This window comes from Artibeus jamaicensis, unplaced genomic scaffold (genome assembly GCF_021234435.1).
Source record: "Artibeus jamaicensis isolate MK-2021 breed Jamaican fruit bat unplaced genomic scaffold, CSHL_Jam_final contig_1016, whole genome shotgun sequence".
Taxonomy (NCBI): Eukaryota; Metazoa; Chordata; class Mammalia; order Chiroptera; family Phyllostomidae; genus Artibeus; species Artibeus jamaicensis.
The window spans coordinates 7,396,903-7,422,568 of NW_026521195.1; the positions used below are offsets into that span (position 1 = coordinate 7,396,903).

The window sequence follows — 25,666 nt, forward strand, 5'->3', positions numbered from 1 at the left end:
TAGTCAGAAGGCTGCCTCATGTGTTCAGCTTCAGCTGGCCAATGCCCGAGCACGTCTGCAGATAAACATCTTGAGCCCTTTCACTGCTAAGCTACTGGAAACATAATTAGCTGGCTCTGGTGTGAATAAGCTCATCTGAGTGAGGAAGGCACTCAAGTTCATAGGCATACCAATGTACTTCATTCACCTTCATTATCACGTCAGTCCTGGTAAATACAAGCCTCTCTATCAGACAGAATTTCATGGCAAACAAATGCACCTGAGCTTTCAAGATGAAATCCCTTTCACAAAGCAAATCTAGAACATTGGGTATTAGAAAACAGTGACCACTTCTGAAGAGACTGAGGTTATTCTCTGATTAAAGCCCAGTAAGAATGGTTATAATTGCATCCTGATGATCATTTTTAAAATAGTAAATAGGCACAGTGTGTATTCATACATCTTTATAAATGGATACAAGTCACTCCTACAGACATACGTTTGATGTTGCGGTTGCCAAGGGGCTACCATGGGAAATCAGTTCTTTCCTGTAGTTCCTGATGATGCATTCCAACTTCACATTCAAAATACCTTGCTTCATTTTGCCTAGTTTGATAGACTCCATGAAACAGTGCCAACAGAACCTTCAGAGGAGGTATCTGCATTCTAAGACATTTTGTGGTGATAAGTATCACTGTGATTTCACTCCACAGTGGAATACAAGACAGAAGGGGAGAAATTTCCTCCTCAAGTGCAGAGCAGTTTGCTCTGCATGGCGGGCCAGGTACAGGCAGTCACAGAAGTTCTAAGAGCAGCTGCGGAAAACTCAAATCCAAACTACACATGCATTTTATGTGATGTTATCAAAGAAAGAAGACAATCATATCAAAATGATGGTATAATTACCAAGAGGATCTGAACTCATAACTGCATAATATATTTGGTAACTTCATTGGCAGGATACAATGAAAAGAGCTCCTAAAAATTGCATGTAAGGTATCACTATGCTTATTAGTCCTGAAATATTCTACAGCCACTACCACATGAAAATACCCAGAGGCCATGGTGATGTGAAGGATTTTTTTAACCTCCACGGAATTTAAGTGAAGAAATAGTAAAAGGAGCTGGGACTGGTGTACAGACATTCAACCATTATTCTTGCAAGACGAGGCACATTCAAAGTGGTATGGCCGTAGACGCAACCATTTTTCATTCCTATTTATCCACTCTTACTCGCCCCCTACAGTCTCACTCAACTTAGGTAAGCCCCGCAGAATTCCAAAAAGGATACAAGATGTGTTAAGATGTATATGGCTCAGAAGCAACACACTAAATATGCAGTTGATGTCATGAGACATGTATGGAACTAGGAAGACTAGAATTTAGCCCCATTTTCCTATCTTTTCCCCACTCCCCACGAGTATATATTTCCAGTAGGCTATTTAACTTCTGGGCAGTAAACACAAGGATTGCAGCTGAGAACACTGTGGTCCTCGCCCTCAAGGAATCTCTGGCTCAGTGGGAGTTATAGAAAGTCAAAATGCTAAATCACAATTTGTGGGAAGTGTTAAGGACAGATCCTCAATGTTATGGCAAGTAACCCCAGGGGCCAGGAAGTGATCTCTAAGGTGAGAAGTAAAGAAAGGGTGCAAATGACAGAGAGTGGAAAAACTGCCCAAGCAGAAGGGGCAGTATGTGCAAAGTTCCATGACAGGAAGTCTCCTCCCTGAAGAAGTCCAGAACAAGAGGAGGAGAGAGGGATAAGCAGGAGCCAGAACTTTCAGGGCTTGGTGGCCACCTAACCAGTGCAGAGGGAATGGCCAAGAGTTGGACTTGCCAGCACTTACTATGTACAATGACATGCCATACGCTCTCTTCTAGCCCTACGCGACATTCTCTGCAGAGGCGTCCAACTGCCATGCGTCCCGGAGCTTCTCTGTGTATGGCTAGTAGAATTCTAAGTCAGTCCCTGAGATTACCACTCCCTGGTACACTCATTGTGTGAAATCCCCTGCCCTGGAGCACAGGCAAGCCTTGGGCATGTGATGGATGTCCCTCCCTCGGTTAGGTTACATCATGTGGCAAAGCTGACGAGATTTTGCAGGTAAAATTAAGATTCCTCATCAGTTTGACTTTGAGTTGTTAAAGAGGACAATGATTCTGAGTGGGTCTGACCTAATAGGTGAGCCCTTAAAAAGAGTCTATGGGCCAGAAAGATGTTCTCAAGGAAGCAAGCCATGCTATAGCTGCAAGGAATTGAGTTCTACTGACAACGATGTGAGCTTAGAAGATGACCTTGAGCCTCAGATGAGACCCAGCCCTGGTTGACCTTGTTTGTAGTCTTGTGAGACCCAGCAGAGACATGCCCAGAATCCTAACTCATGGAAACTGTGTAATAATGAACGAGCATTCTCATGGCATAACTTGTTATACTTCACTAGGAAATTCATAGACTGGGGATCGGTAGCTGAAGGCTGGGGGCCAATGGAGAGGATACCCAAGTTCTGACTGTGGCATTTTGCATGTGAATCAATGGAGAGGGCCCCCAGTCCCCAGCCCTGGCCCCCTGGGAGACCAGGGCCCCCAGCCTCCTCTGTCACAATGAGGAATATTCTCAATTTGCCCACTTTAGACAAGTGAAAGCCAACTCGCCCCAAGTCAGCAGCAAGCCTTGGAAATCTGACCTTCTAACATAAAGGCAACCAGAAACTCTCAGCTTAAACAGCCTTCCAAAATCCTACAGAATCTAAAAATCAGAGGCCCTGAATAAACAGATTGGGACAAATTTGACAGGAAAATCTGATCTCTGCTTTAAATTTTCTTGCTAGTTTTAACAATAAGAACAGATTTTGTAAAGGATGATTTTAAAGTTCATAAAATCTTTTCAAATAAATAGCGTCATTTTTATTTAAATGCCAAAATAGCCTGGTTTATATTATGGGAAAATAATCTATGAAATATAGCTTTTTATACATCTTTTTTTAGTTAGAGGAAAGAAGAGCAAAAATGAAACCCCTGTAACTTTTTATTTAATTTTCTTTTTCTCATCTTTAAAACATATTAACAACCCCCCACTCAAATTTCTAGGGCTAGGTAGATAAAATTAGTCATACTATTAAAAGTTAACACAGTCACTGGTTAAAATATATATGCAGGCATTCCATAATTTAACAATTTTCATCAAAAAACACATCATAAATTCTTTTAAGCACCAAATCTTAACACTGTCACTAGAACACTATAGGTCAATGGTGGGAATGTTATTCAGGGAAATGCACTTTCCCAAGGTGTTTTAAATGATAGGTCAAGGTCTCTGTATTAACACAGTTGGGAGTAAACAAATGAAGAACTTCTGGGCGGTTGGAAATGGAAAAACACACACAGCATGCAGAAACTGGCTCTGGAAGTACCCCCAAGAATATGGTAAGTGGCTGTCTCCAGGAAAGGGTACAAGATGGCCAAGGTCAAGAGTGGGAGAAAGCCTTACTTTTTCTATAGATGCTTCTGTATATTTTGAATTGTCCATGAAAACTAGTTTAGGGCACTAGGCACATACTACCTCACAGAAGAGTAAAGCTCATCATGGATTTGGAGAAGAAAAAAAAATAAGTTAGGGTTTCCCCAAAGAATGTTAATTAATGAAAAAAGATACTACCTCCTAAGTCACATGTTGTCTTCAGTTATCTCCACAAAGCTTCATGGCCATGTACTTCCTGTTAAATTGCTGGTCCACCCAGAAGGACTGTGGCAGGCTGAGGCAGGCAAAGCTGAGACAGGTCTCTCTCTCCTTCATCTCCAGAGCCCTCTGGCCTCTCCAGGTGTCCCCTTCCTCCTTATCTCACAGGGAGGGGAGACCAGCCAGAAGAATGAGCCTCTAGGGCCTGGGCCCTGCAACTTCTCACAGCCCTGTGATCCTGAGAAACATCACTCACCCTCCCTAAACATGTGCATCCCCGTCTGTTAAATCAGAATGATAACCATCACCACTGCAGGGCTGAAGGCAGCAGTATCTATGAATGTCTAAGGACTGGGGTTTGTGCACATCAAAATATTCTCTAAGTGGAGTTCCCAGTGTAGATAAGATGACTGATAGTGCATTAACCTTAAGGCAGGATACTCCTTATCTGGGATGTGAAACCTGGGGCAAACTGTATTAGGACTATCAAAGAGCATCACTACCCAGAATTTGTTTGCAACTGAGGGAAGCTAAAACAGGAGTTGGGGGAAGAGCCACACTTTCGTTTGGCCACTGTCTGGCTGCGGGCCTGCAGTCGCCAAAAGAAGTTCAGTTAAAAACAGACAGATTGACACTTGTACGGCTGGCTCAGCCTTTCCATCTTAAACAGTTGAAATAAGGAGATGGTTTACTTGGTCAACAGACTGTGATTTTTAAAAGTTTTTTCAAAAATGCTCATTCCTATATATGGTAAGTGGCTGGTTCCCTTCAAAACAATCACATAGCAATACTCTGAAAGGCATCGTCACCTTCCAGGCCATTGTCAAGGCCACACGGAGAAAAGGACTCTTATTCATGACCTTGTACTGTATGAAAGGCAAGCTGTGAGTAATAAGGCTCAATCTTTTGCCATTATTCACGGTTCCCTTTTACTTTGGACAGTACTTGGTCTATACAAATGAGAATTCTCCATGTGTGTTTTGCTCTCCAAATCTTATTTGTCAGAACTTAGGGTGGTTGCCCTAATTTTGGAAAATGGTATGCAAATATTTATATTTTACCTCTTTCCTTTCACTTTCTAAGACATCATAGGATATTTTTAAGTGAGTTAAACTATTTAAAACAGCAACTCATGAAATCACAACTCATAGAAAAACAAGACACAGCACAGAGTAATCAAAGACAAGAGAAAACTGTGGAAAATAAACCCCACTTGACAAATGAAAGACTGTTTTCTCCTACCTTTCATCAAAGTATTACAGACAATATTTTATGCTGTACATAAAGAAGATAGAATCTGACTCATAAGTCTTTGAAACACACCTTGTTTGTTTATAGCCACTAATAATAAACATATATGAATTCAGGTAACAAACACGTTATTATTTATGAAAATGCCCCAAACTAAAGGGTAATTCTCAATCCAAGTAAACACAGAAAAGCCACCAAAGCTGCCTGTTTGATTCTTGATGATCTCATTTGTTTTCATCAATCAATATTGAGTTTTTTCAAACTAGGCTAATGTTTTACACTGAGCTGTTAGGCAGCTGGATAAAAATTTGTAACCATTATTGGCATGAAATAATCTGAAAAACACACTAAAACAGGTGCTTGAGAAAAGGTAGTTATAATTTACTTACTTTGTTTTTAAGGAATATTTTGGCTTCCTAAAAGCTAAGAACAACTGGTAAGCCATGCCAGGCCATAAATACCAGGCATGTGGGTTGGCAAATACTTGCTCAGTGAATGAATGAAGGAACAAATGAATCACAGGAACAATCTGAAGCAAACGGGAACACAAGTACATAAACACACACACACAACCTTAAGAATCCTTTTGGAAAAATGAGTTTTCATATTTCTGTCCTCAAACAGATTTGTCTTTTTAATATCAACATCTCTTTCAGAGGAAAAGAAGTAGAAATCATGATAGAATTCTGTTACGTTTTTGTCTGACCCCTCTACCCTCCCTGCAATGATCAACAACTTACAAACAAAAACTCCTTCCAGATTTGTTTTAATTCAATAGATCTGGAGGGAAGCCCAGGAACTGATATTTTAACAAGTTCCCTAGGTGATTTTAAGTGGCAGGCGATGCCTAAGAACTATTTCATGCCTTTGTGTGCACTCAGGTCCCCTCCCCCAGCCCTGCTCCGAACAGCCCTCTTTGGAGGTGATTAAGTCCTTGTTGTTCAGGAAAGTGAACAGCTTCCCAGAACACTCCCAGCCCTTATCCCACAAGTTGTCCTCCTTCCCTTGTCCCCCTCCCCTGGAGAATGGCCCCCACCCCCACCAAAAGGCATTGCTCTGTCCCCTCCAGTACAGCGATCCCCTTGAAGACACAGACACTTTTGGTTGATCTTTGGGTTGATAATTTAACTTCTTTGGGCCCTTGGTTTCTTCACATGTAAAATGAGAAAAATAGAAAGCACCTGTTGCGGTGAGCACTCAGCGATGAGCACAATCATACTCACCCAGTCCCCAGCATGGTGGGAGGGAAACAAGTCCCTTCGGACTCTGTGAAGATAGCAGGTCGGGTAAAGGTCTTAAAATCAACCAGGTAATTCACACCTCACAACCCACTGGGCCTGGGGCTTTCACGAGCACAGCGCCCTCACTCAGGAGCTGCATTCCTGACCCGCAGCCATGCCTCAAACAAAGAATGGAGCGACCCAAGGGAAAAACCCAGGAAAAATGGCTGTGGTCAAATACCGAGATACAATGAACATGAACTTCTGTAATGGTTTAAGGAAATGAAATCAGGCTCCAATAATCATAAATAAACTATTAACACCCATAACGGAAGTGGCCCCAATACATAGTAGTACACAGAACAAAATATAAACACAGCATAATAATGGGAATTTTATTCTATTTTTTTAAGATTTTGTTTATTTTTAGAGAGGGGATGGGAAAGATAAAGAGAGGGAGAGAAACATCAGTGTGTGGTTGCCTCTCCAGTGCCCCCAACTAGGGACCTGGCCTGCAACCCAGGCATGTGCCCTGACTGGGAATCGAACTGGCAATCTTTTGGTTCATAGGCTGGCACTCAATCCACTGAGCCATACCAGCTAATAATGGAAATTTTAAATGGTCCAAATTTCTTAGTAGACTGTCCAAGAAAGAATAAGCTAATAATATGCCTTCTTTTCTGTATGCTTTCCCCACATTGAAAATATCCAAACAAACAAACAAAAAGTAATAACCTCTGAGAGCCTTCAAATGCCTCAAATGTGTTATATGTTTGGTAATTAGGATGCTGAAGAGGATGGCAATGGTTTTTCACACTGAACTAAAAAGCAAGAAAATCACTTCCTCTTTTCTCCACCCAGCCTATGTTCAACATTGAATTGGTTCTGTAATTGTAGTTCTTCAGCATTGGGCTAAATTTTGCAAAAATAATTAAGTCTTACTGACAGCTGTCAGGGATTTCCATATGTCACTGAAAAACATTAAAGCAGTTCATGGCCTCAGCTACATTCTTTATGAAGAGCGTGATTCCATCTCCTACTGAACCACAGGAAAAGAGGGGAAAAATATCCAGAACAGGCAAGAGTTGGGAGGGAAGCGTGTACACAACAGCTGGAGATGAGGAACTGGCTGCGTGAGCAGCGCACCGGCAATGGGCAGGTTTTTGAAGAAAAATCAGCCAACTTGTCTACATGTCATCATGTGTAATACCAGCTCTCCCTCTTCTAGGCTATCTTCTTTTGGGGAAGAAAACTCCTAAGGAATGGGAAAGAAGCCCAGCGCCTTGCCATTTCTAGCAGCCACTGAGTATCATCTACTACAAGGTAATCAGCACACGCCTCTTCCTACAGCACTTTGATACCCAGGTCTCTGCCCTGGAGAGATGGACCCCCATGGCCACAACAGGGATGGCAAGCGGGGTCCCTGCAACTTGGCAAGATGCTGAACATCCAAACCTCTGTCAGTAAGATGGTAATTGAATTGTTGCACATCTGTGTTCTGGAATCCAAACAGCCTGAAGTGACATGGGAAAATCTCTAAGTCATGTTATTGTTGAGATGTTTTTTTAACTGTTACAGAATCTGTACAATTTCATTCCTTCTGTGCAAAAATAAAACCACACAAACAAAATGATGTGCTTGTGTGTGTATCTGAAACACACACAGAAAGGAGGTCTGTGAAAGACACAGAAAATTGACAATATTCATTGTTTCAAAGAGGAGTTTTGTAGCTCAGAAAATACTCTTTTCCCCTGTATTGTTTAAATTTTTAGTATGATACTATATTAATGTAGTCATTCTCTAACTAAAGATAAAAGCAGAAAAAATATACTAAGGAAGGGAATAAGGGAGAGAGAGACATTGGAAGGAAAAAAGAACAAAGTCAAAGTCCCAACAAGTGACTGGAGGAGGTCAGCCAGTCCTTGGTTCAAGTCCCCTCACTCCATTTATCTACAAAATTGAAAGAGTTTTGATGAGCATTCACCAGCCCTTTAACATTTGAGTTCCATTTTTTTGGCCATTATCTTTGTTACCGTATTTCTTATATTCTAATAATAAAAAAAATCAAAATAGGAGGAGAGCAAAGGGTCAAAGAAAAACCCTGCTCCAAAAGGCTTCAGAAAATGTGTTTTTATAGTTAAGTCTGTCAACTATTTTAAAAGCACCTACTATACTTGTACTAATTGAGAAACGTTCACACGCAAGGCACTGCGCTAAATAAACACTTCAACAGTATCTCCCTGTGTAGTTCCTCCCACAATTACTGTCCTCACGTTACAGGTGAGGGAACTGGGGTAGAGAGAGCTTCTGCATCTCCACCTGCCCAAGGGAACAGAGGGGGTATCAGTGCGCCGTGGCTGCTGCAACCAACGACCACAAGCGTGGGGGCCCAGGACAGCAGAAATTGATTGTCTCGCACTTCTGGAGCCTGTAAGTCCAAAGCCAAGGTGTCTGCGCAGCCATGCTCCACTGAGGTTCGGGGGAAGATCCCTCTCGCCTTCACCTGGTCCCTAGTACCACCAGTCTCTCCTTGGCTTGTGGGAGCACAATGCCCAACGCTGCCTCCCTTGTGTTTTGCTTGCTTATTTGCTCATTTGGGGATGGGGGGGGTGAGCAAAAAAATATTATAGTTCACAATAACTATAATCATTAACAATTTGGTCTTCATACTGGACATGCAGATTTTGTATAATAGTGTGTTTTGAAAAGTTTGCAGGGCCTTCACAGGATATAGAAACTCACGGGTTGTCACACACACACAAAAAAGGGGCTTTTGTTTGTTTACCTGGTTTTTATAAGAGCTTTTTCTGATGTGTTTATTTTTTTAGTTTCCCCGGTCTTACTCCCCCAGACATGCATATTCTTCTGTGGGGGCAGAAATCTCCTGGTACTAGGTGGAGAACTCTTTTGGAGTCCCACCCCCAGCCCCAGGCTACACATTAAATCTCCTGGGAGCTTTTTAAAAAGATGGAGGGCTCAACTGTCCCCGAACCAGTGAGTCTGACTCCCGGGGAATAGAGTCCAGATGTTTATGTTGCTTCTCCAGTTACATGGCCACCTTCTCGTGTATCTACATCTGCCTGTCTTCTTCTGAGTAAAAACAGCAGTCACATTGGCTCCGGGGCTGCCCTAATTCACTAGGATGTTATCTTAACTAACTACATCTCCGAAGATGCCATTTCCGAATCAGGTCACGCTCTGGTTCCCAGTGGACACGACCTTCCGGGGAGCACTCTGCAACCCAGGACTGTCACATTAGGAGTCAGAAGTGTGGCTCCAGGGTCCATGCCCAAAACCACGCGCTCACGTGCCTCTCAAGGGCCCCACTCTGTGGGGCACTGTTTCCACGCACACTAACACAGGCCAGGCGTTCCCAGAGCGTGACCTGGACCCTGCCCTCCCAGAGCAGGTGACACACCACTGAAGCACGCGTGTAAACCTCCCTCTGCCATGGGAGTCTAAAGGGGAAAGTGACGCCTGAGGCCTGGGGGATGCAGCACAGGCAGCACTGGGGCCAGCTGGCGGAAAGACCTGAGCAGAGTCCCAAATGAGACTGGGAACAGGGCGTCCAAGAGACGCATGCGCTGCAGGCCGCGGGAAAGGAGACGAGGTGGGAGGAAGACTTCTTTAGAGATGCTCCAAAGACAAACAACGTACATTTGGAAGGAAAGAGAAACTTTAATGGGGACCAAAATGATAAAATTTGGGCTTCAAGACTCTGGCTGAGGTGGGCAGGGCGAGGGGGTGGGCTGGGGAGAACGGAGTGTTGAAACTTTCTTGCAAAAAAATGCCTGCGTGTGTTTGTGCCAGTGTGCCAGGGCATCACGTTCCTCCGTGCGATTTTAACAACGTGCCTTAGAAAACAAGCCCACTAGGCAGATGCTCACCTTACTTACAGACTTCCGCTAGCAGAGTCCCCTGATCCACCCCAACACACACACACACACACACATGCACACACACCATTCCCTCCCAGGCCCCGTTTGCACCCAGCTGAAGGCTGAGTGGACAGAAAGGGTGAGAGAAACAAAAGTTGAAATGTCTGTAGCAACAGCCAAAAATGCAGGCCCCCCAGACATTGGTCACCTTTGCACCGCTCACAGCAGGCTCCCCGCTGCTTGATGGCCAGGGCACAGTCTCTCGACAGCACAGGGCACTTCTCCCTCTTACAGGTCACCTCCTTGTTCTGGGCAAAAAGAGACAAGAGACACATGAAACCAGCTTCGAATGGAAGCCCCAGGCTCCCAGTACACGGCCGAGGCTTGCCCAGCCCCCCTCTCCCTATCTGGCCTTCGTCTTGGCACAGAAGTTCTATGACAGCAAAAGCATTTTGTTCCCACTGGAGCAGAAATACCCATCCAGAAACACAGCACTTTCTTAGATTAAGGGCAGACAAGAAGGGATAAAAAGTTCCTTTTTTTACAAGCCAACCTGACCTAGATAACCAAACACTGAGGGGGAGGGTGCTTTCTCCCGCTCTGTTCCAGGATTTCCTTTTAGTATGCGCCATAGAAACCATAATATTTGCGTAAAGCATGTTTTGCCCATTGGGCTACCTGGGCCAGGACTGCATCATGAGAACAAAAATATTTGCACACTGCCGTCCAACAATCCTTAATAGTCGAGTGCATTAAAATGCAGCAATCTAAAGTTCCAACTCAAATAATGACAAAGTTGAGGATTGAATCGACTCAGTAAGAGAAAAAAAAATATTCCCCACGCTAAGCAGAGACACAGCCCTCAGTGTTGCATTGCCCAGGGCGGTTGCGTTCCATTAGCCATATGCTTATGAGAGTAGGGTGAGTATTTGCATCTTTGTTTTTATCTGGAAAGGTTAGCTGATACAATGCCTTAGAGAAGACCCAAACAGAACTTCTCCTGTCTGTGGAGGGAATGCACAGGAACAAAAGTCACCCTGTCTCAGACCTTCAAGGAAATTCGAGCTTTGTTAAGAAGGGTCTATTAAATGCTAGGTGCTAACGGCTTCCATTCTTACTCAAATCCTGTGAAGTGACTATCATCACTGTCCCCTGTTTACAAACAAGAAGTTTGCTGTTCAGAGAAGGTCTAGGGCTTTTCCAAGATTACACAGCTTCGTGGCAGGAGACAGATTTCCAGCTGAACTCACACATGTGCGTGGCCTAGGCCCCGCTCTGAGCTCAGGCTGCTGGTTCTGGCACATTCCTTGCCTGACTGGGGGCAGATCAGAGAGGAGGGACCGACCTCCTCCTCTGACACTGAGGTGAACCTAGAACCTTTCAGGAATATGGGCAGGAGAAATTCTACCTCAGCTCTGACAGTGACCTTGGGAGAGCCACAAGTGTGCCCAGTCTGCTTCAGCATCATTGCTGGTCCCAAACCAAAAAGAGTTGTGTGCATGCATGCGTGTATGCGTGTTGGGGGCTGAGGGTCCAAGCCAAGCCCCTACAGCATGTTCCAGCCCTGACGCCATTCTAAGATCAAATTCATCAGTTTCTACGCTGCCCTCACATTTCAAAGTCCTGCCACCCCCCAAGGTGTACCCAGGGTCTCATTCTATAATGAATCCAGATCGGCACCTCCCCTTTCAAGTGATGGTCCTGTGGAGCATTCCAGACCCCACTCCCTCTAAACCCCCCCCATTACCACTCCCCCAGAATGAGGTATACGGAGCATTGGGCCTCACTGTCCCAAAAGCTCTTGTTATTTTCGCAGCTTCTTGGCTTTGCAAAGCCCCGGAGGCATGGAAATAATGTGCCCACCATGGGAATAGCATCCCTCAAACTCTTCCACTGGATGACACACATAGGGCAGGACCATCATCTCAGGCAAGGGCCCCTGAGGCCAGTGTGGTAAGTACACTGGTGAGGCCGTCCCAGGACCTGCCTGGCCACCCAGAGAGGGCGTCGGTGCCCAGCTACCTATACCGGTTCTCACAGACTGGTCATGCAGACCTTTCGGGTTTTTACTTATTAGTCCTCAGTGTATGCTTTTTGGTGGTTGACCCAAGTAACCCAGTGTCCTCTCTTTCCCCTTTTTGGGAGTCTATAAGGTGTTAAGGGCCCTCATGGGGACTAATCTCATTAATTCCTTAAAATCCCATTAGGCGATGGTCGTCACACTAGGAGACGAATCAGAGCCCCACCTAATTCTTGGCGGAGCCTGGCACTGCCTCCCAGCCCCCGAAGCTCAGACCCCAGTTTCCCAAGGCCCAGGCCCAGGCGTTTTCTCCAGGCACCCCAGGTGATTCCAGTGGGCAGGCAGGGCTGACAGCCACGGCTCTGCAGGGAGCATTCCTAGGGCCAGTGAGGCCGAGATGGGCTTGGGATGCCCACGGCCCCTTGGAGGACAGCTGAGCTGCACTCTGAACCCAGGCACCCTGCCTCTGAGCCTCCAAAGCGGCCAGCTTTGCCCTCTCTTCTTCGTAAGGATGGGGGCGTGACGACACTGTGAGTCACAGCCCTTCGGTTCGTCTTCAGAGTTCTTACATTACAAATGTAATACATAGCTACAGTCACAATGCCAACTAAACAGGCAGATGTAAAAACTTCACAGTGCCCTTCTGCCACCATCAAAGGAATCGGAACAACGATCGGGTGTGTGTGCTGCTTGGCACCATGAACAGTGGCTTTGCTTTGCAAAGCACGCTTCCTGCAGCCATTGCTTGACACCAGCTCCCTCCACCGCAAGGCACCTGTGAGGTGAACACCTTCCCGAGCAGAGCATCTGCCCCCCCTGCCTCCCCCCTGTAGCAAACCTGGCTACAGCTTAGGGAAGGACCACCGCCGCCCCAAGTGCATCTCCTCGCTGAAGGGCAGACTCAGGTGCAGGGAATGTCGAGCCCCAAGGGCAGCCTGAGTGGGTGTGAAGTTTGGGGTTTGATAAACAGGAAGGAAGACGCTCTCTTACATATAGCAACTCTTTGCTAAATCTGAAACCTGGGCACCAGTCAAGATCCATAACGGGATCCCAAGATTCATAATAAATAGCTTATAATTACAGTCCAGCACAAAAGTTATTCCAACCAGATGGTTTATAGATTCGCATATGGGTTTTTTGGTTGTTTTTTTTTTTGCACACACACACACACAGGGAACAAACCTAGACCTTAGCTGTAGGTTAGTGGGGGGTTTTCTCTCTCCCTTCTAATAACACTTGGAGTTTTCTTTATTTTCTACCACCGGCCACGGTGGCCCAGAGCTGCTACGTCTGATCATTTCCCTGGTGTCTGGTTGGTGTGGACAAGGAGCACATGCTTAGAATCCCGGGCTCTCAGAGAGAAGAAGACAAACTACAGAGGGCCACTGGCGAGAGGCTGACTCCTCCACCCCCTTAACTGGGTCCAGCAGCAACAGAGTAAATCCAAGCACAGGTTAATTAAGGCCACTCACTGCACTGTGCCTGAAAAGACGAAAACACGGGTTTGTCAAGCGCTTGCTCCCGCGAGCAGTGGCCTACACGAAGCCCCTTCACTTGCCTGTCTCCATCGGTGCCCTCACCCCCCACCCCCACCCTGGGAACCAAGTGTCCTCCGCTCTAATTCAAGGTCACAACTCATTCTGTTCACTTTGTCACTCAAGAAACATTTTCTGACACTGGTGCACACCTACTAAACATGTTTGTATAGCAGGCTCTGGGCTAAGAACATTACAGGCACTATTTCACAAAAAATTCCTCATCGTCCCATTTCACAGAGGGGGCATAGGGTTAAGAAACTTGCCCAGGGTCACACAAGCAGATGTGTGTCTGATTCCAGAGGCATGTTATACATCTAAAAGCTACATGTTCGTACTTCCCAGGCATTCGGGGTCCCGACCAGAATAAAGCGGTGTCAGCCCCTGAGGCCCCAGGGGAGTTCAGTAGCTTCTTGGTGGTCCCACCAGTGCGACGTGAGCTCTCCGACAGGAGAACAACTCCAAGGAGCCGAGTTGTCCCCAACCACCGGGAGGTCTGCAGACACTCGCTGAATCCTGGTAGCAAGGAAGTTGTACCATTTTGGGTACTGACAGGTAACTCAGCCAATTGCACCTCTGAAAGCCAGACCAGCATCCTCAAACAAATTTTCCCCAAGATTCCTGCTCAGGTTGCAGCCTCCCCAAATCTAAGGGACAAAAATGGTGGCACATAGGCCCTGGAAGAAAACACCGGAACATTCTGAACACCCACCCAGCCAGTGCATAAGTGGGACAAACAGCTGAATAAACCGCATCGCATGCCTCCTCCTCCATCTTTCTCCCAAAGTCCATCCCTCTCTGGGGCTGCCGCCCAGCCTGTGATTTACCTGTTGTCAAGAGCATCCGTTTGCAGCAACTGCCTCCTTTCTGAAAGACCAAATATATCAAAACCCAAAGTGTAGCCTCTGGAGACACATGAAATTAAGTGTCAACATACAAAAATGAAAGGGGGCATAGGGAGTGAAAATGAAAAAAAAACCTCCATGGCTGGCAACAAAGCTCTGTCAGGATGCACGCCAAACCACAGCTCCCGCCACAGCCAAGTACAAACGAGACTCTGGCAAGCAGCTTGCTGTGTCAGAGGTCGGCCACTAGATGGCAGCACAGAGCCCACGGCTCCCTGTGCACAGACCAGAGAGGGCCTCCTGAGAATTTTTCAAGGTCTAGTGTGGAGGGAAATGATGGCTCAAGGATGGGGATTGGGGGTTTGGGGATTGGGGTGAGGGGAGGCTGGAGACAGAGAAAATAACAAATCACCACCATGAGATTTTCCTGTTTGCTTTCCTCCGAGAAACCAGAAAAATAAAATGTTTTGAGATGCTTTTGTTCTATGTCAAGCCAGTCTTGAAAATATTTTTTTCTGAGATTCATTCAGAACAAATCCTATTATGGACTCTGGGAAGTAATACCTGACCTTCCATTTATATTTTTAAGATAATAATAAAGTGGAACTCTGGGGAGGAAAAAGCAGCAGCTAATATGCGGCAAGTGATCAGGGAGAAAGACGAGTCAGCCGGCAGACACTGGTTTTAGACTGAAATGGCACAGCGAACCTCTTGAAATAAGAATGAGGACAAAATGCCCTGGTGCCCTGCCAGCCGACCCTCCATGGCCACATTAGGAAGGTGGCATAGAAGGTAGCAGGCATTACTTTCCTTCAGGCCTGGTCTCCTGAAAGCAAAGCCTGCCTGCAAGGCAGGCAGCTGCCGTTGGGCAAGCCAGCAAACTCTGAGGGCCGGCTCCTTTTTCAAAAAATCAAAAAGGCCTAGAAGTGGTCATGCGTCTTCCTGCCCAGATGAGCAATACTCAGTGTGCCGGTAAGGCACACAGGCCAGGGAGTGGTGTCATAAGAGGGGACATAGAGGTACCAGTGACCGCCCCTTCTCCTCCCCGCCTCTCTGCCACATCATCACTGTTATCTCCTTGGGGAAGTGGCCATATAGACTTTGTGGCCTCCAAGAATAGCCTCACTGAAATGAAAATGGCCCTGGGGGCAGGGAGGGGGGACCCATATTACTCCTGAATAAACTGCTCCCCTGGCTGCCAGCTACTGTCGGGGGGCAATGCCCAGCGACCCTGAGAAGCCATGAAGCTTCCCAGTGGAAGTTCTAGAGCAGCAGAACGTGGCCATACATGGGCCTTCCTGATCAGTGCCTTGCAAACAACGAAGCAATCACACTGCAAGTTGCGATCTCCCCTCCAGAAACTTCTGAGGTCCTGGAGGAGACAAGACAGCAGACCTGGCATTGGGGTGGGCGGAGGCTGAGGTCACCGCTGGCACCCAATGACACCAACAGAAGACAGTTGCACTCACCTCGACAGCCATCGTGGTCGGTGAATACAAACAGGATGCTCTGATGCTAAATTAAATTCTTTTTATTGAAGAACTCCTTCAGGGCAGACACGCCGTTGTGTTTTAGTATTTGAGAGTCTCCAGACGACTCATGGAGGAGTTTGTTCTCAGGAACACAGATGCTGTGTCCAGGTCCCCAAGGAAGGCAACACGACACAGTGCACTGTCCTCCCTGTGATTTGGGATCTCCCCACGATGAACTCACATAGGTCAGGTTCTCCTTGAGGTGACCCCAGGTAACCCAATTCCAGTCCCCAAATAGCCAAAAGGAACTTGAAGGTACTCTTGAACACAGGTTGGAATTTCTCCTAGGCAATATTATAAAACTCCTCATAAATAGAACAATCCTTTATGTTTACACAGTGTAGTTCTCTGCACGTTATTTCATTAATCACATAGGTTTCTTGAGATTTACGGACCGAGGAACAGCACACAATGAGTTTAGGTGTCACGGGTCCCTTGCAGAGCGGGCTAGCAGTGGACAGCGGGATGCAGGCTGCTTCTCAGGCCTGGACTCAGGGGCCAGCCATGGAGGCCAGTTGCTAAGGCACCACGTGACAATGTGTGGGTGTATCACGTTAGTGTTAGGTTAGCTCCCACGTGACTGTTATAGTTTCAGGGATAGATGAGCATGTACTTGAACAAGTCTGGAAATTTTCAGGAAAGACGCCCATCACCTGGGTGAGCCACGGCAGGTCTCCGGCCACATTCCCCACCCTGTGCTAACAGAACTCGTGGACCAAAACCTGGGGAACCAAATCCGACTTGAAAACATCCCATGAGAATACAGATATGTAGGCAAATGCTGAAAGAAAAGACCCCAAGGGGGCCAGTTCCATTACCTGTCACCCCTATGGATAATTAAAAATGTAAAAACAAGGTGATTCCCTCCCCGTAACGCAGGGTCAGGGGAAAGCCTCTGCAAGCGAGCACGACCTGTCCTACCAGAGACGACGCAGCCTTGCACCTGCCCCAGCCTGCCCCTGAGGACAGACTCTGCTCTTCGTCTCTTAGAAAATAATCCCTGGGAGCGGGAGGCGCCCGAGATAGCTCAGGGGCTGCCAATGGCAGTATTAAATTCGACTGATAATTTATTATTTTAATTAAGCTCTTTCTTGCTTGTTCTTTGTTAATGATAGTACAATTGACGTCCCCATAATTCTTGCACAGAATGAGCTGGGAGCAAAAAAGAAGGCAGCTGGGTAGACTACAAAGCCCTCATGTCCAAGTACACGACTCTGGGCCATGACTCTCTGCTCAGTGAAAGTCGGAGGGAGGGGTTGGAAATAGAGAGAAAGGAAAAAATAACTAACAAAACTCTTCTAAGTAAAGAGATTCTGTTTGATGGGGAAAACGACCCAAACTGCCCCACCAGGAGAATGGTTTTCCAAGCTCTCTTCTCTTCCCCAATTCAGAAGGGTCAGCAGGAGAGGTGGGAGGTGCCCAAGCCCTTGTTTGAAACGTAAATTAGCATGTCCAGAGCTTTCTGAACCCCCACCTTCCTCTGCTTTTGCAAATCCCTTCAACGGTCAAAGCCCCAGAGCTGAACCATCTCTAACCGAAAAACGAAGGGGCATATAGTTTCCTGGGCATGTTGTTGAACTCTTCAGAATAATAACACCTGAAGTTTAATAGAAAATCTACTATTTTCCCGATGGTGATGAACACATATTATGCATGTCCTTTTTTAAGTCTTGCGAGAAGCCCGAGGCAGGCACTGATTTGCACCTCTGTTATGGGTGAGAGAACACTTCTCCTCTGTGCCAGGCTCAGGTCTGCGTCACCACCCATGGCAGAGATTCGGACCAGGGACAGAGCTAAGGACTCAATCACTGTGCTGCGCAGCTTGATTTAGAGGCAAAGACAGGCCATCTCTTCCCAGCAGCGAAGAATTTAAATGTGTGCCTTTGCTAAGCACTCCTCATTCTCGGAACTATCAACTTTAGCAGTTTATGGTTTCATCTGGAACACAGGAGCGAAAATAGCACTCCTGTCTTTGGAAAGACAGATGAAGCCTCTGACTTAAAAACTCAAAACAAGTCTCAGTGTGCGAGTCCCTGGTCATCTGCAAGACGGACCAAAACCTGGACCCAGAGTCTCCAAGTCCTCTCTGAGCAGAGAGGGCGTCCGTCCCGGAGCCTGGCAGCTTCCTGTGGCCCCACTTTCGAAATCTTCCTGTGGCAGCGTCTTGAAAGCACGTCCCACAGCCCCCTGCACTGCGTCTGTGAGTGTTATTCTTTCTTCCTCCCGTCCAGGCTCAGGGAGCCTCCGCCCCCCAGACCCGGACCCTGGCACACCCACCCCCCCTCCAGCCCAGCGAACAGTGCGAGCTCTGAACAAAGCTGCCCTTGAAGCCCAGCCATTTAAAAGACTTTATGAAGCCCACTGGGGCCCCCTGATTATTTTGCAACAAGTCATATCCCATGAAGAAACTCACTTCTCTGCAACACAAAACAGAGGGAGATTAAAGAAAAAGGCGGGGGGTGGTGGAGAAAAGAAGTAAAGACCCCCCGTTGTTCTGTCTGGCCAGAGCCCTGGCGTGTGGTGCCCACAGACAATGCGTGGGTGATCTGCGGCCCTCATACATCACCAGGTGACAGGGCTCTCCTGACGCTGCACCTCGAAAATATGACACGTGCCAGTAGAAGCAACAGGGGACCAATAAGGAGGCCCTTTATACATTTTAATGTCCCTAACATTTCAATTCTTTTTTAATGGGCTTTAGTTTGTTGGAGGGAACGTTTTGGATCCTACGCAGTTTAAAGGTTTAGGTCTGGCCTTTTACATTTTTATTTATTTATTTATTTATTTGGCCTTCTCAAGGAACGCTCAGAACAAAGGAACGCAGGCCGTCACACTGTCCCGGCCAGTCAAGTGCAGCCCTGATTTAAACCAGGGCAGTGTCACACACTGCCTCGTGGCACATCATTGTGCTGTGCGACAGAACCAAAGCATTTGAGACGGCAGAACACAGAAGAGATAACCTCCAAGTAAAAGCAGTAGCCCTGAAGACAGTCGCTCTGCCTGGTTTTCATCATGGTGTGTGTTGTACGGGCAAGGGGTTGGCGGAACCCCACGTCACGGTGACTGCCACACGCTGAACACAAAGCAGCTGCTGACTTCACCAGTGGACCCTGCCACAGGGCAGGCCTGCCACTGTCCTCGGGCTCCCAGAAGCAGCCTGGAAAACCAGAGGGTGAACTATGGCCCCATCTCCCAGGGGACAAGCGCCAGGTATGGGCACCGGAGGAGCAACCATAAGCATCCTTCCTTTATTTGGCCCAAATTCCCAGGTCTCCCCAGCCGAGAGGGACCCGGACAGCGGGATGTCATGTCCACCGGAAGGTGTGGACCAGGGGAGGCGAACGGGGTCCCCAGAAAGTCACGGGGCCTCATGCACAAGCAGCCCAGCTGCCTCTCCCAACATCTCTGATTATTTCACACTGCTGGGTGCCCTTCAGCACACAATGAATAATGAATTAACTTCTTCTGCCTCCACAAAAGAAAACAGAAAAGAGAGGGGAGGTGAAATTTTATGAACGTTGGCATGCTTTTCTGGTGAGTTCTTTTGAACTCTCAAGAAGGTGTGGCCACCAGTAGGATCTACGGCTCAGGGGACATCAGCCTGGCTTTCCTATGTCAGGGGCAGGACCCGGAGGCTGCTGGCCAGGTAGGCAGGGGCATTACAGCGAGTGTGGAGTGAGGGTGAAGGAGTGAAAATCACCCCTGGGAAGGACTGCAAGGTGCACCGAAGGCAGGAGAACTGGAGGGCTATTCTGGCTGCCCCTTTGCTGACTCAGCACAAGGTAAGAAGAGGGGCTTTCTGGCTCTGCAGAGACACGGAGAGCTCCGCAGACCCTCTTCATCGTGCACATAAGTGGTTCTCTGCTGAAGAGGGGCAACACATCCGAAACACAGGCACAGGATGTCTTGCCCCCACCCATTCCTGCCTGGGAGACGGCGATGGTCAGCCACTTCCAGCCGGCAGGTGTCTCTCCCTGTGCTCACCCAGCCACGACAGGGGGGACTCACCAGGTCCTCAAACGCCCCTCCCTCCCGTGGGTCAACAGCGAGCCACTGAGCCAATTTTTCACAGAACAGAACAGACAGTACACGGGTTGCCCGTAAAAGCCCCGCGAGCTGCTGGGAGCTACAGAAATACCTGATCTGGACGAGGAGATGGAGCTGACATGACAGGGACTGGGCCAGGCGAGGAGGTGCTCTTGGCCCATCCATCATCTTGACAAAGTAACTTTCTGGTCACTGGTGAGACACTTTTAAAGACATCTGCACAACTGACCCCCAACCACCAGCAATCACAGAGGCTTTCAAAGGGACCCCAGGGACGGCCGGCTGCGGAGCTGCTTCCTGCCGTCCTGCCTCTGAAATGCGGCCAGGGCACTACGATGTGTCAGGTGCTGGGCTGCGCGCACACGGGCACCCACTTCAGAGGGCGTCCAGCTCCCTGAGGAGTGACAGGCAGGGAACCAGGGGGCAGCACCCCTCCGGCTGGCTGGACAGCGCAGCACTGAAAACACCAGCCTTCGACAGCACCCCCCACAGGAGGGTAGGCCTGTAAAGGGGGGTGCTGGTCGGACCACTCACCAGGGCCATTAGCAGCCTGTGCTCATCACCCTGGCTTCCCCGAGGGCCACAGGCAGATGCCAGAAAGACCTCAGGAAGCCACCGATTCATGTCATAGCTTAGCTTCAGAACGCAATTGTAACCCATTAGCTTCCACTTTTAAACTCATTAAACAATCAACAAACACTGATTTTACCAATAACCCACATCTGACTAAGGTGTGATCCAGAAAGTGCCTCGTCGTCCACAAAAGATGAACATAAACTTGTTGCTAACGGCACTCATAACATGTGCTCCATTAAAAAAAGGAAATTGGTTTTTAAGAGGGTTTTACCATAAAACAGCTTCACAGAAGGTTTAACATCTAAAATATGACAAAAGGGACGTCTTGTGTACGAGGTTGAACTTTTCAGCAGGTTAAAACTTTGCAGCACAGAATTCAAATTCACCCGACTGAAGCTGCATGAATCTGTTTAACAAGGATTTTTTGAGCTCCTGCTGCAGCCAGGTTTTGCTGGGAAGAGAAACTGCATCAGATCCCCCTCCGACCCGAAGAGCTTACAGGCCCAGAGGGAGAAGGGTGAAAACACGGCGCGAGCACCTCACATGTAGCAGCTTGAGCCGCACGGGGCCGTCTGTGAGCTCGGAGGAGGGGAAGGTCCATCTCCACCGGCCCACACTGCCACACACCCCCAGGGGTCACCCAGGTCATCTCGGTTCTGAGACAGGACGGGAGCCACGGAGTAGGCCTAAACTAAAGGCTTGTTTTACAACTGTCTCACGGAGGCGGAATCTGACCTACATGTGTGACAGCCCACAGGGGGACCTCCTGCGGGGGTGGCATGCCAGGACACTCAGCTCCAGGGAGGCCACACCGCTCAGCACTGTGAGCGCTGTGGTCCATCTCACGTGTCTCATGGGAAAATACTTTGTGCCACTTCTTTCTCACTCTGTGAAACTGGAGGGTTAATACACTCTGCTGGCCTGTTTTCTGGATGATGTTTTAGGTAAAGCATTAAAGACCAGCACACTGCATTTTAACTTATATCTGAAAACCAATTGTTTTGTGCTACTGCGTGGGAACAGTGATATCTATTGTTTCATTAGTTTTCTATGGAAAACAATAAATTTTACAGATATTGCTGCTCATAATCTATTTTGCTATGATTGTGTCATTGGTCACTGGAGACAACAATTCCTCTTTCAGTCCCTGTATTTGCACAATTTTCGCACCGCCAGAACTGATTTGCAAAGTAACGTGAGCAATGAAAAAGGCAAGTCAGCCCTGCAGCAAAAGTAGAGTGTAAAGTAGAAAAAAAAATCATGATTTATTTTGGGGGGAAAGAGTTACATCTCCACATTATTGAGTAAAAACTATTAAGCACCAACGGCACATATTCATTCATGTAACAGTTTTGCACTGAATGGGCCCAGCACTGTCCCAGCCCTGGGGTTACAGCGTGACAGGGACAGAGTCCACCTCCTCCCAGAGCAGGCACTCCTGCAGGGAGACAGGCACGGTACAATGGGCACTGAGGAGGGTCTTGGGGAAAAGGAGGCAGGACAAGGGAGCAGAAGGACAAGGCGTGGCGCTACAGGGGAGAGTGGTCAGTGATCCTCCAGCAAGGAGACATCTGCTCAGAGACCAGAATGAAGGAATGAGAGTATATAAAGATAGTGGATAGGCATGTTGTGGGCGCAGGAAAGAGCAAACACGTACGCCCTGGTCAAGAGGGTGCTGTGCAGGAGGAGCAAGGAGCCGAGGGACGTGGTTGGAGCAGAGGGTGATGGGAGGATGCACTGGGAGGTGAGGCCAGAAACAGCATCAGGACCAGTTTGTGTAGGACCTGGGTGGACCCGGTTAGACTTCAGACTGCATTCCGATGAAGTTGCTGGAGGGTTCTCCAAGAAAACCATGAAATAACTGGATACGTGCTTGTAAATGGTCCCTGGTTGATAATTCATCATTCGGAGGCAAAAGTGATCATGCAGGTAGTTAGACACCGTCAGATACATTGTCAAGGCCTTGCCATCAGGATTTGCTAACAGACCAAATGCAGAGTAGAAGAGAAAGCAGAATAAAGGGCCCGTGGTTGACAGCCTGAGAGAACGCAGCTGAGGTTTCTGATTGGAGGAAACTAGATTTGAGGGGGGAGGGGGAAGGAAACAAGATCTCTGTTTGAGATGCTTCTTAGACACCCACGTGGAGATGCCAAGTAGACATTTGGATACACAATTCCACACTTGAAGGGTGAGGCAGCCGTGAACATGACCATGGGAAGTTTCAGCATAGAGGTAGTTTTTAAGTCCTAGACCTACATAAAATCACCTGGGGAAGGACTGTCAGGGGAGAACATGTCCTCACTGAACCTTGGGGCCTCCCAACATTTAAAGTTTGAGAAGATAAGGAAGACCCAGGCCAAAAAGGTCTAGTAAGGAGTAGCCAAGTAAACAAAATTCTCATAAATCTATCAAGCAAATGCAGAGAGAACTCTATGCATGTAAATCCTTACACACACAGCTGTACGTTGTCACTGGTTGAGATTATTACATTAATCTAGTGACCGCCAGATTAATGGCACATGTAGTGGCTGGCGTGGCTCAGTGGATTGAGCACTGGACTGTGAACCGAAGGGTCACTGGTTCAATTCCCGGTCAGGGCACAGGCCTGGGTTATGGGCTGGGTCCCTGGTTGAGAATGTGAGAGGCAACTGACCGATGTCTCTCTCACACACTGGTGTTTCTCTCCCTCTCTCTCCGTCTCTCCAAAAGTGAATAAATAAAATCTGGGAAAAGTTTTTTTTTTAAAGAAGTAATCTAGTGACCACCAGAGGTCACCTTCTCTCAGCACCGGCCACTGTGCCAGCTACGAGACCACGAGACCCCAGGATTGTCACTGTTCACCATTTGAGACTCACAGGAGATGCCACTGCTGGCCACTCCTTGCCGCGAGGGCTAATAACACCCCACACCTCTGAGGGACTAGACTCCAGTTTAGGAAAACTCTGGGTGGTGAGAAGAGCTGAGGACACCGGGAGAAAGTTCCAGGACCAATGTCTCCAACCCACAGGCTGGGACTCACCACGGCCTGGTGACCAGAGGCTAGGTGAGTGTTAAGAGTGGGGGGGCGGTGAGAAGATACTAAACGCTTGTGAGTAATGGAAAGGAAAGTGGCAAGTCCCTCATTTTAAGTCTTCCTTCTTCGTGACACCAAGATCCAAAGACAAAGCGCTGGATCAACAGAGTCCAAAGTCAGACCCTCTTCCCATTTCTGATCCCAACACATGCAGCTGGAAGCTGGGCGAGCGCGCCCCCCGCCACAGTGGGGCCCCCAGGCTGCAGGGGTCTGGGGAACATGCTGGCACTCACAAGGAGACACTGGCCAAGAAGCCAAGGGGCCAAGACCCCACAGCCATGTTGGGGCTCCCTCTGGAAGCGTGTGCAAGGGGCAGGGGCCAGCGGGGAAGCTTTGGGATCTGTGCTCCTCTGTCCCTTTCGAGATCATATTTCCTTCCCACGTGTTTGCCGGCTGTTACAGCTCCCCTGGGCGTTCTCTCCACCAGGCTGCATTACATCAGCACATCATCCTGAGTGACGGAGATTGGCTAAACCCCACCCAGGCACTGAACACTGCCCTAAGCCAGCCCCGTACCTCTCCCCAGCCATCCTTATCCTGACTCCTTCGTCACCGGCACAGACGGCCCTGCTCTGGCCTTGCACCAGCCTGCCCACCATGGCCTGCCTCAGAGAGGTCCCCACTGGACACTGCCTCCCCCGAGTGTCCAGCCAAATGTGTGTGTAGGAAGAACCACCGCCCCCTGTCATTCTGTTTGCGGATGCCATTATCAGGCTGCTGCCCAGCACTGAAAACAGACCCTGAGAAAAACAAGCCACAAAACCTGGGGAGAGGCAACATCAGGGACATGCTGGGTTAATAACAGAGAAGGAAACTAACATGGTAAAAAAAATAAAGAAGGGGATGATAAAGGAACAATGGAATGCCAGGCTAATTTTAATTTTTTTAATTTTTTAAGGATTCTCATTTAAAGTGTGGACAACAGTTCATCAGTGCAACCAGAATTGTGTGAAGGCCCATGAATCAGAATCCATTCAGCCTAACTTTTTTTTTATTTTTAAAATCCTCACTAGAGGGTATGTATATTGATTTTGAGAGAGAGGGAGAGAGAGAGAGAAAGAGAGAGAGAGAGAGGCATCAATGTGAGAAACACTGATTGGTTGCTTCCCACACACACACCAACCAGGGATCAAACCTGCAACCTAGGTATGTGGCCTGACTAGGGACCGAATCCACAATATTTTGGTGCATGGGACGATGATCCAGCCAGTGGGCCAGGGCAGTTCAGCCTGACTGTACGTTCTCCAAGACCAGGTAAAGGAAGGGGTGGGTAGAAGTCTGGCAGACTAAAGCGAGAGAACTGAAGTCCCCCGAGATGGTTCTGCCCTGGATGAGGAAGGTACTGCTGGCTGGGTGTGGCCAGGAGGAGGAACCATTGTAGAGATTTGGCAAATGGGAAGTGTGGAACCCTGCTTCAAGTGGCCGTCAGCTCGGTCGCTGCTTGTCTCTGGCTCCCCCAGATGCTGCTGGAGCCTAGCTAGTCAGCCACGAAACCCTGGCTGCTGTGTCACGTTGCTACATCTCGCTGGCTCACGCTGCAGAGTCCACAAACACACGTCACATCAGCTTCATCTTGCAGCTGCTGCCCATCACAGAAAGACCACCGGAAACGGAGTGCTTCCCCGCGGGAATCCATCCCATGAAGAGGCTGGCAGCAACCCAGGGGGCCGGCCTGTCCCACCCAAAGGCGCTGGTCAGGGCTCTACCTAACTGAACCCCAAGGACTATTAAAACCAGAATCCCCAGGGAAGTGACTGCTGGGTCTCTCCCCGCCCCACCCCCACCCCTGCTCGGGGGCTTTCTCAACCCTGCGGTCAGGAAACACTCCTTGCAACATATCTGCCTCCGGGGGGACCTCCCTGGGAGAGTCAGGATTTTCGGGCTTGAACTGCAGCCCCAAGTCTTGCTGCTGTGCAGTGTGCGTTTACCTGGCTTTACTTTTCCAACTCTTGATGATCTCAGCTGAGGAATGGGTTTCCCGAGGAAGCCTGCCCTGCCCCACAGCCTGGAAAACGGTGTTCGAGCTGGCCCAGA

General features: G+C 48.1%; 1 protein-coding gene across 3 annotated transcripts in view; it reads right to left on the reverse strand.

Annotated features, from left to right (window-relative positions):
* BMPER (BMP binding endothelial regulator) overlaps nt 1–25,666 on the reverse strand; it is a 232,772-nt gene that overhangs the window by 190,745 nt on the left and 16,361 nt on the right. For all 3 annotated transcript variants that reach the window (XR_008390935.1, XM_053661716.1, XM_053661710.1), the window contains exon 3: nt 10,213–10,312. Coding sequence is in view for 2 of the 3 variants with exons in the window: in XM_053661716.1 (XP_053517691.1) it covers nt 10,213–10,312 (100 nt within the window). In the remaining variant the exon portion in view is untranslated. The remainder of the gene's footprint in view (nt 1–10,212; nt 10,313–25,666) is intronic.